Here is an 11,685-nt window from a genome sequence, read left to right as displayed (position 1 = left end):
GTTACAGGACCAGGGGGGTATAAGCTACAGGACCAAGGGGGTGTGAGTTACAGGACCAAGGGGGGTGTGAGTTACAGGACCAGGGGGGTATGAGCTACAGGACCAGGGGGGGTATGAGTTACAGGACCAGGGGGGTGTGAGTTACAGGACCAGGGGGGTATGAGCTACAGGACCAAGGGGGGTATGAGTTACAGGACCAGGGGGGTGTGAGTTACAGGACCACGGGGGTATGAGCTACAGGACCAGGGGGGTGTGAGTTACAGGACCAGGGGGGTGTGAGTTACAGGACCAGGGGGGTATGAGCTACAGGACCAGGGGGGTGTAGTTACAGGACCAGGGGGGTAGAGCTACAGGACCAGGGGGGTGTGAGTTACAGTAAAGGGAAAAAACAGATGTTGCCTTTCAGGAGCGCTCCTTCACCTGGACAGTAGACACCTGTCGGGTGGCGAGGATTACCCTGGATTGCATCACCATGGGGAACAACGTCCACAAGAACAAGAAGAGGGTCTCTGCAGCTCGGAACGGACCCTCTTCACAACCCAAAGGTTCTAAACCTGGTCCTAACCCCAGCCCCAACCCTGACTCCCGCTCAGGCTCTAAACATGGTGTTAACCCCAGCCCCAACACGGGGAAGACCAAAGCCTTCTGGCACTTTGGATGGGTGGATAAACTGAAAACAGGTAGGACCAGAGCTGGATGATCAGATGTGATGTGATGATGTGTTTTCTTGTTTCGATTTAATTGATTTCAGCAGTCTGTGATGTCACAGGCATGATGTCACCTGTCTTCTAGATATTTCTAGAGATAGTTCTGTCCCTCTGTGCAACGATCATTACTTATCTTTGGTTGTGGTGGCGATGATGTCATAACATGAAGACGTGTTGCCTCGCGGAGATGAGGCAGGCTTATTGTATACAGTATGAGGTAGTTGAGGTATTGACAGTGATGGGAGAGTGTACTGGCTGTGTAAAGACTCCAGATATTGTGAGGTAGTTGAGGTAGTTGAGGTACGGACAGTGACGGGAGTGTACTGTCTATGTAAAGACTCCAGATATTGTGAGGTAGTTGAGGTAGTTGAGGTATTGACAGTGATGGGAGAGTGTACTGTCTGTGTAAAGACTCCAGATATTGTGAGGTAGTTGAGGTAGTTGAGGTACGGACAGTGATGGGAGAGTGTACTGGCTGTGTAAAGACTCCAGATATTGTGAGGTAGTTGAGGTAGTTGAGGTACGGACAGTGACAGGAGAGTGTACTGTCTATGTAAAGACTCCAGATATTGTGAGGTAGTTGAGGTAGTTGAGGTACGGACAGTGATGGGAGAGTGTACTGGCTGTGTAAAGACTCCAGATATTGTGAGGTAGTTGAGGTAGTTGAGGTACGGACAGTGACAGGAGAGTGTACTGTCTGTGTAAAGACTCCAGATATTGTGAGGTAGTTGAGGTAGTTGAGGTACGGACAGTGACGGGAGTGTACTGTCTATGTAAAGACTCCAGATATTGTGAGGTAGTTGAGGTAGTTGAGGTACGGACAGTGACAGGAGAGTGTACTGTCTGTGTAAAGACTCCAGATATTGTGAGGTAGTTGAGGTACGGACAGTGATGGGAGAGTGTACTGTCTGTGTAAAGACTCCAGATATTGTGAGGTAGTTGAGGTAGTTGAGGTACGGACAGTGACGGGAGAGTGTACTGTCTTATCCCTTTCATACGTTTTTTCAGCCAACTCATTTCCTCCTTTTGTTTACATCTGAAAGGTATTGCTGGTATCAAAGTCTAAACTTGTATTTCTTCCTAACGGCCTAGTAAGGATTTCGGTAAAGTTCTGTGTATGTCTTAGTGTGAAACTTGGCTGTAACGCTAAGGTGTCATTGGCACACGCTTCGCTCTTGATTAAACTTTTGATTGTTGCTAGGCAGCGTCAGTTAAACCATCCTCCTGCCAGTTATAAACGTAGTCATGTGACTTCACCCGTCTCTTCCCACTAAACTTAGTCATGTGACTTCTCCCGTCTCCTCTCATAGCTCACCACTAAACGTAGTCATGTGACTTCACCCGTCTCCTCTCATAGCTCACCACTAAACTTAGTCATGTGACTTCTCCCGTCTCCTCTCATAGCCCACCACTAAACTTAGTCATGTGACTTCACCTGTCTCCTCTTATAGCCCACCACTAAACTTAGTCATGTGACTTCTCCCGTCTCCTCTCATAGCCCACCACTAAACTTAGTCATGTGACTTCTCCCGTCTCCTCTTATAGCCCACCACTAAACTTAGTCATGTGACTTCTCCCGTCTCCTCTTATAGCCCACCACTAAACTTAGTCATGTGAATTCACCTGTCTCTTCCCACTAAACTTAGTCATGTGACTTCTCCCGTCTCCTCTTATAGCCCACCACTAAGCATGCACTGTTTTCTGAACCACTACTGGATGGATCCATAAATAATTACTGTGGGGATAAGCAACCATACAGAATTGTTTTAAGATGGTCATACCAAGGATCATTTACCTGTTTGAATTTTAAGACCCCTTTAGGTATAAAAAATATATATACAAAAATTGTTGGATGAAACACTGAATTTGGCATTACTGCTATTAGCCAATAGAAACACATTGAATAACAGATAGCTCCTCCCCCCCAAAAAAATCTAAAGGAAGTTTATTCTGAAGTCTCTGTCCTAAATCTGAGAGATATAAGATCAGGAAACATTTATTATTTACATGTATTTATCTCCATATTTTAGGCACTAAACTATCTCCACATAAACGTCCATACATTTTTCTAAATGCTTACCAAGGACTTTCAGACGAGTCTTGTGAGGTTCGTGAGAGGAGGTCCTAGAGATAAACCCCAATGTGTTCGTGAGAGATTCATCTTTCATTAGAGTGATCATAAGTTACTAGGCCAAAAACCGTTCGGAAGCTAAAGACATTTTTTGTGAGAAGACCGATTTTCCGGTAATTTCTCATGGTCAGACAAACGCCGCTCTGCCACCTTTTTAGCGCAGATGTAGTAGGGCGATATCCGTGTATGCGGTGGATTGAGAGGCAGAAAACAGATCTCTCTAGTTTAAACAGTAAACAGATTTAAAGAAGAAGTAAACAGATTTTGTTTACTATGTTAATTGGATTTCCGCGGGGGGCGCGACCATTGTTGGCTAACAAGTCACATAATAAGTTGCATGGACTCACTCTGTGTGCAATATCAGTGGTTAACATGATTTTTGAATGACTACCTCATCTCTGTACCCAACACATACAATTATCCCTCAGTCAAGCAGTGAATTTCAAACGCAATTCAACCACACAAAAAAACAGGGAGGTTTTCGAATACTTTGCAAAGAAAGACACTTATTGGTAGGTCGCAATAATAAATAGCAAACATTGAATATCCCTTTGAGCATGGTGAAGTTATTAATTACACTATGGATGGTGTGTCAATACACCCAGTCACTACAAATATACAGGTGTCATTCCTAACTCAGTTGCCGGAGATTTAACCAATGGTGATTTAAAAAAAGTTACAGAATTTAATAGTTGTGATATGAGAAAACTGAGGATGGATCAAACAAAATTGTAGTTACTCCACAATACTAACCTAATTGAGAGTGACAAGAAGGAAGGCTGTACAGAATAAAATTAACTTAACAATTAACTTTTTGTCCTGAATATAAAGTGTTATGTTTGGGGCAAATCCAATACAACACATTACTGAGTAGCACTCCATATTTTCAAGCATAGTGGTGGCTGCATCATGTTATGGGTATGCTTGTAATCGTTAAGGACTGGGGAGTTTTTCCGGATAAAAAATAAATGGAACACTTTGAGGCTAGCACACTGAAGCATGCATGAGAGCACCAGCTGTTCCGGGCCGACTGCGTGATAACACTCTCGGTAGCCGATGTGAGCAAGACCTTTAAACAGGTCAACATTCACAAAACCGCGGGGCCAGATGGATTACCAGGACGTGTACTCAGAGCATGTACGGACCAACTGGCAAGTGTCTTCACTGACATTTTCAACCTCTCCCTGACCGAGTCCTAAATACCTACATGTTTCTTGCAGACCACCATAGTCCCAACAACCTATCCCTCAATGTGAACAAGACAAAGGGGCTGATCGTAGACTATAGGAAAAAGCGGGCCGAACAGGCCCCCATAAACATCAACTTGGCTGTAGTTGAGTGGGTCGAGAGTTTCAAGTTCCTTGGTGTCCACATCACCAACGAGCTATCATGGTCCAAACACACCAAGACAGTTGTGAAGAGGACACGAAAAAACTTTTTCCCTCTCAGGACACTGAAAAGATGTGGCATGGTTCCCCAGATCCTCAAAAAGTTCTACAGTTGCACCATCGAGAGCTTCCTGACCGTTTGCATCACCACCTGGTATGGCAACTGCTCGTCAGCCAACCGTACGGCTCTACAGAGGGTAGTGCGTACAGCCCAGTACATCACAGGGGCCAAGCTTCGTGCCATCCAGGACCTCTATACCAGGCGGTGTCAGAGGAAATCACCAAAAATTGTCAGACTCCAGTCACCCAAGTCATTGTCACGCCCTGACCATAGTAAGCTGTTTTTTCTCTGTGTTGGTTGGGGTGTGATAGTGACGAGGGTGGGTCATCTAGGTGTTTTTTGTATTTCTATGGTGGCCTGATATGGTTCCCAATCAGAGGGAATATATCTATTTGGTTTGTATGGGTGGGATGAGTGGCCATCAGTAAGGATGGAGTTTCTGAATAAACCTTGAACCATGAATGAGAAGGAGAATAACAGGGGAGGACAGCCCAATAACGGCAGATGAAAGAGAGAGAGAAAGAGAGAGAGAGAGAGAGAGAGAGACAGAAAGAGAGAGAGAGAGAGAGAGAGAGAGAGAGAGAGAGAGAGAGAGAGAGAGAGAGAGAGAGAGAGAGAGAGAGAGAGAGAGACAGAAAGAGAGAGCCAGAGAGAGACAGAGAGAGAGAGATACAACAGGCCTATCTATCTGGATAGCTAACTAACATCATGTGTGTGACTCATCTGCAGCATACAGTACATCAGGGGTTCCAACTCCTCGGATCTGGATAGACAGACCTCTGTTTGTAGCAGGGGATGGCTGTGTGTGTGTGTGTGTGTGTGTGTGTGTGTGTGTGTGTGTGTGTGTGTGTGTGTGTGTGTGTGTGTGTGTGTGTGTGTGTGTGTGTGTGTGTGTGTGTGTGTGTGTGTGTGTGTGTGAGCCCTTCCACCCCTCTCTATGTCTGCCTCTCTTTATCTCTCTGTCTCTAAGGGAACTTAGACCCCTCCTCTCTATTTGTTTTATCAGAGATAACAGAACAGCTCTCCACACCACATTCCAGACTGCAGACAGACAGACAGACAGACAGACAGACAGACAGACAGACAGACAGACAGACAGACAGACAGGCAGACAGGCAGACAGGCAGACAGGCAGACAGACAGACAGACAGACAGAGATGTTCCACTGACAGTGAGAACCTCCAGGTCAGAGAGGGCCAGAAGATGGATGGACTAGAGAAAGAGAGAGAAGGGATGAAGACAGAGACAGAGAGAGAGAGCGAGAGAGAATGAGAAAGAGAGAGCGAGAGACACAGAGAGAGAGAGAGAGAGAGAGAGACAGAGAGAGAGAGAGAGACACAGAGAGAGAGAGAGAGACACAGAGAGAGACTGGTTTCAGTAATCAGAGTCAAGGCGTCTCTCTCCTTTTGTCCTCCTCCAGCCACCATGAAAAAGTAGACCCTTATTTCCTCGTTTCTTATTTCTCTCTAGCCTCTCTCTAGTCCATGCTGTCACAGAACTATAACGGCACTGATATAAAGATGAGTCCTCTATCTATCCCTATGGTTATTAAGTCCCCCATCTCTTCATCTCTTTGGCTCACCCTTCATGGGGGTTCTGTATTCTATTCCAACGGAATAGTTAACTGAATCAGGTTAGTGCTGAGCTAGAACAAATACATTATATATAGAAAAGTATGTGGACACCCCTTCAAATTAGTGGATTCGGCTATTTTAGCCACACCCGTTGCTGACAGGTGTATAGCATCGAGCACACCGCCATGCAATCTCCATAGACAAACACTGGCAGTAGAATGAGCCGTACTGAAGAGCTCAGTGACTTTCAACGTGGCATCGTCATAGGGTGCCACCTTTACATAAAAAGTCAGTTCGTCAAACTTCTGACCTGCTAGAGCTGCCACCCCGGTCAACTGTAAAGTGCTGTTATTGTGAAGTGGAAATGTCTAGGAGCAACAACGGCTCAGCCGTGAAGTGGTAGGCCACACAAGCTCACAGAACGAGACCACTGAGTGCTGAAGTACGTAGCTCGTAAAAATCTTCTGTTCTCTGCTGCAACACTCACTACCGAGTTCCAAACTGCCTCTGGAAGCAACGTCAGCACAATAACTGTTCGTCAGGAGCTTCATGAAGTGGGTTTCCATGGCCGAGCAGCCGCGCACAAGCCTAAGATCACCAATGCCAAGCGTTGACTGGAGTGGTGTAAAGCTTGCCGCCATTGGAAACACGTTTCACCATCTGGTAGTCTGACAGACTAATCTGGATTTGGTGGATGCCAGGAGAACGCTACCTGCCCCAATGCATATTGCCAACTGTAAAGTTTGGTGGAGGAGGAATAATGGTCTGGGGCTGTTTTTCATGGTTCAGGCCCCTTAGTTCCAGTGAAGGGAAATCTTAATGCTACAGCATACAATGACATTCTAGATCACAGGTGTCAAACTCATTCCACGGGGGGCCGAGTGTCTGCGGGTTTTCGCTCCTCCCTTGTACTTGATTGATGAATTAACATCACTAATTAGTTAGGAACTCCCCACACCTGGTTGTCTAGGGCTTTATTGAAAGGAAAAACCAAAAACCTGCAGACACTAGGCCCTCCGTGGAATGAGTTTGACACCCCTGTTCTAGATTATTCTGTGCAGTTTGGGGAAGGCCCTTTCCTGTTTCGGCATGACAAGGCCCCCGTGCACAAGCGAGGTCCATACAGAAATGGTTTGTCGAGATCGGTGTTGAAGAACTTGACTGGCCTGTACAGAGCCCTGCCCTCAACCCCATCTAACACCTTTGGGATGAGTTGGAACGCCGACTGCGAGCCAGGTCTAATCGCCAAACATCAGGGTCTGACGTCACTAATGCTCTTGTGGCTGAATGGAAGCAAGTCCCCCGCAGCAATGTTCCAACATCTAGTGGAAAGCCTTCCCAGAAGACTGGAGGCTGTTATAACAGCAAAGGGGGGACCAACTCCATATTGATGCCCATGATTTTGGAATGAGATGTTCGAAGAGCAGTTGTCCACATACTTTTGGTGATGTAGTGTATTTGTCCCCCTGTGGCTCTGCAGGACCAGGAATGAATCACACTGCTCACATGCAGAGTTGGGGGGTATATTTGCATCTTGTGCCGCCGAGTGAATGTCAGGTGTTCTGTGGCATCCTGCAGTAAGACCTTCTGTTTGGTGGATGACCTTTCACTCTCTCTCTCTCTCTCTCTCTCTCTCCCCCCCCCCCCCCCCCCCCCCAATATATCTATTTCTCCCTCTCTCTCCCATCTCATCCCATTAATCTCTACCTGACATTTAGGTGTGTTTCTGTCACAACCGGTACAGAGATAGCTTTTTGAACATTTAGGTGGGTTTCTGTCAGAACCGGTACAGAGATAGCTTGTTGAACATTCAGGTGTGTTTCTGTCAGAACCGGTACAGAGATAGCTTGTTGAACATTCAGGTGTGTTTCTGTCAGAACCGGTACAGAGATAGCTTGTAAAACATTTAGGTGTGTTTCTGTCAGAACCGGTACAGAGATAGCTTGTTGAACATTCAGGTGTGTTTCTGTCAGAACCGGTACAGAGATAGCTTGTAAAACATTTAGGTGTGTTTCTGTCAGAACCGGTACAGAGATAGCTTGTTGAACATTCAGGTGTGTTTCTGTCAGAACCGGTACAGAGATAGCTTGTTGAACATTTAGGTGGGTTTCTGTCAGAACCGGTACAGAGATAGCTTGTTGAACATTTAGGTGGGTTTCTGTCAGAACCGGTACAGAGATAGCTTGTTGAACATTCAGGTGTGTTTCTGTCAGAACCGGTACAGAGATAGCTTGTAGAACATTCAGGTGTGTTTCTGTCAGAACCGGCACAGAGATAGCTTGTTGAACATGCAGGTGTGTTTCTGTCAGAACCGGTACAGAGATAGCTTGTTGAACATTTAGGTGGGTTTCTGTCAGAACCGGTACAGAGATAGCTTGTTGAACATTCAGGTGTGTTTCTGTCAGAACCGGTACAGAGATAGCTTGTAGAACATTCAGGTGTGTTTCTGTCAGAACCGGTACAGAGATAGCTTGTAGAACATTTAGGTGTGTTTCTGTCAGAACCGGTACAGAGATAGCTTGTAGAACATTCAGGTGTGTTTCTGTCAGAACCGGTACAGAGATAGCTTGTAGAACATTCAGGTGTGTTTCTGTCAGAACCGGTACAGAGATAGCTTGTAGAACATTTAGGTGTGTTTCTGTCAGAACCGGTACAGAGATAGCTTGTATAACATTTAGGTTTGTTTCTGTCAGAACCGGTACAGAGATAGCTTGTTGAACATTTAGGTGGGTTTCTGTCAGAACCGGTACAGAGATAGCTTGTTGAACATTCAGGTGTGTTTCTGTCAGAACCAGTATGTAGAACATCTGCCATTCTTCTCTCCTCTTCTATCACAGTGTTTGCAAGGACCCCAAGGGGCTGTAGAGTCGTCTTGACAGTGCCTGTCTTTTGTTAGTTCCTGTGAGGAATTCACTTGCCTGTCTGTAGCTCACCTCTGTAATGTCACATTCAGGCTTGTTACAGCAAGGAGTACTACTCTACACATGCAGTACCAGTCAAATCTATTCATTCAAGGGTTTTTCTTTATTTTTTATTATTTTCTACATTGTAGAATAACAGTGAAGACATCAAAACTATGAAATAACACATATGGAATCATGTAGTAACCCAAAAAGTGTTAAACAAATCAAAACATATTTTATATTTGAGATTCTTCAAAGTAGCCTATGCCTTGATGACAGATTTGCACACTCTTGGTATTCTCTCAACAAGCTTCATGAGGTAGTTACCTGGAATGCATTTCAATTAACAGGTGTGCCTTGTTAAAAGTGAATTTTAGGAATTTCTTTCCTTCTTAATTGGTTTGAGACTATCAGTTGAGTTGTGACAAGGTAGGGATTGTATACAGAAGATAGACCTATTTGGTAAAATACCAAGTCCATATTATGGCAAGAACAGCTCAAATAAGCAAAGAGAAATGACAGTCCATCATTACTTTAAGACATGAAGGTCAGTCAATCCGGAGAATGTAAAGAACTTTGAAAGTTTCATCAAGTGCAGTCGCAAAAACCATCAAGCGCTATGATGAAACTGTCTCTAATGAGGACCGCCACAGGAAAAGAAGACCCAGAGTTACCTCTGCTGCAGAGGATAAGTTCATTAGAGGTAACTACACCTCAGACTGCGGACCAAATAAATGCTTCACAGAGTTCAAGTAACAGACACATCTCAACATCAACTGTTCAGAAGAGACTGTGTGAATCAGGCCTTCATGGTTGAATTGCTGCAAAGAAACCACTACTAAAGGACACCAACAAGAAGAAGAGACTTGTTTGGGCCAAGAAACACGAGCAATGGACATTAGACTGGTGGAAATCTGTCAATTGGTCTGATGAGTCCAAATTTGAGATTTTTAATTCCAACCGCCGTGTCTTTGTGAGACGCAGAGTAGGTGAACGGATGATCTCTGCATGTGTGGTTCCCACCGTGAAGCATGGAGGAGGAGTTGTGATGGTGTGGGAGAGCTTTGTTGGTGACACTGTCTGTGATTTATTTAGAATTCAAGGCACACTTAACCAGCATGGCTACCACAGCATTCTGCAGCAATACACCATCACATCTGGTTTGCGCTTAGTGGGACTATCATTTGTTTTCAACAGGACAATGACCCAAAACACACCTTCAGGCTGTGTAAGGGCTATTTGACCAATACGCAGAGCAATGGAGTGCTGCATCAGATGACCTGGCCTCCACAATCCCCCGACCTCAACCCAATTGAGATGGTTTGGGATGAGTTGGACCGCAGACTGAAGGAAAAGCAGCCAACAAATGCTCAGCATATGTGGGGACTCTTTCAAGACTGTTGGAAAAGCCTTCCAGGTGACTACCTCATGAAGCTGGTTAAGAGAATGCCAAGAGTGTGCAAAGGCTTCATCAAGGCAAAGGGTGGCTAATTCGCAGAATCTCAAATATAAAATATTTGTTTATTTGTTTAATTAACACATTTTTGGTTACTACTTGATTCCACATTCGGTTATGTCATAGTCTTTATGGATTCACTATTACTCTACAACGTTGAAAATAGTTTTAAAAAATAAAGAAAAACCTTGAATGAGTAGGTGTGTCCAAACGTTTAACTGGTACTGTATATACGAATGAGCAGGTCCACACACAAACTATCTGTCATTGACCGTCAACTTTAGTGGACCGTTCTTGACCAGGCTTGGTCGATACATGGTTGTCACTGCTAACCTCTAACCTGTTACTATAGCAGTTGTTATATCTTTACGGTGACACACTGAATGTTTGGCTGTCAATGCTCTGTACATTTCATGGAAACAGCTTTAAGTTGTTCTCTTTTTATGATATGAAACCCCCAAAGCCTTGGCGGAGTTCAGATTGCTGATCTCAGTGAGAGAGAGGAGGTCATTTCTGCGCTCGATGTCTAGAAATTAAATCAGCATGGAACCAGGACATAGCGCACAGAGCTTAGACTTCATAGTTCATTAGTCAAGCAGTTCCACTGTATTCAGGCATCATACTGCCAATAGTTCATTAGCCAAGCAGTTCCACTGTATTCAGGCATCATACTGCCAATAGTTCATTAGCCAAGCAGTTCCACTGTATTCAGGCATCATACTGCCAATAGTTCATTAGTCAAGCAGTTCCACTGTATTCAGGCATCATACTGCCAATAGTTCATTAGCCAAGCAGTTCCACTGTATTCAGGCATCATACTGCCAATAGTTCATTAGCCAAGCAGTTCCACTGTATTCAGGCATCATACTGCCAATAGTTCATTAGTCAAGCAGTTCCACTGTATTCAGGCATCATACTGCCAATAGTTCATTAGCCAAGCAGTTCCACTGTATTCAGGCATCATACTGCCAATAGTTCATTAGTCAAGCAGTTCCACTGTATTCAGGCATCATACTGCCAATAGTTCATTAGTCAAGCAGTTCCACTGTATTCAGGCATCATACTGCCAATAGTTCATTAGTCAAGCAGTTCCACTGTATTCAGGCATCATACTGCCAATAGTTCATTAGTCAAGCAGTTCCACTGTATTCAGGCATCATACTGCCAATAGTTCATTAGTCAAGCAGCTGGACTTATTTAAGGGGATGTCTGTCTGTCTGTCTGTAGTGAATTGCGATCTCTATTCTCTCTATTAGTAAAGTAGTGAATTGTGATCTCTATTCTCTCTATTAGTAAAGTAGCGACTTGGGATCTCTATTACTAACGTAGTGAATTGTGATCTCTATTAGTAAAGTAGTGAATTGTGATCTCTATTCTCTCTATTAGTAAAGTAGCGAATTGTGATCTCTATTACTAACGTAGTGAATTGTGATCTCTATTAGTAAAGTAGTGAATTGTGATCTCT

At 44.5% G+C, this 11,685-nt stretch overlaps 1 protein-coding gene across 1 annotated transcript in view; it reads left to right on the top strand.

Moving 5' to 3' along the window:
* The first annotated feature begins 472 nt into the window (after positions 1-472).
* kiaa1522 (KIAA1522 ortholog) overlaps positions 473-11,685 on the top strand; it is a 61,568-nt gene continuing 50,355 nt past the window's right edge. The window contains exon 1 of the mRNA XM_038965793.1: positions 473-680. Within this exon, the coding sequence (XP_038821721.1) occupies positions 473-680 (208 nt within the window). The remainder of the gene's footprint in view (positions 681-11,685) is intronic.

Source organism: Salvelinus namaycush, chromosome 27, assembly GCF_016432855.1.
Source record: "Salvelinus namaycush isolate Seneca chromosome 27, SaNama_1.0, whole genome shotgun sequence".
NCBI classification, from domain to species: Eukaryota; Metazoa; Chordata; class Actinopteri; order Salmoniformes; family Salmonidae; genus Salvelinus; species Salvelinus namaycush.
The sequence above is the reverse complement of the archived record's forward strand: the minus strand, read 5'-3'. Positions and strand labels throughout refer to the sequence as shown.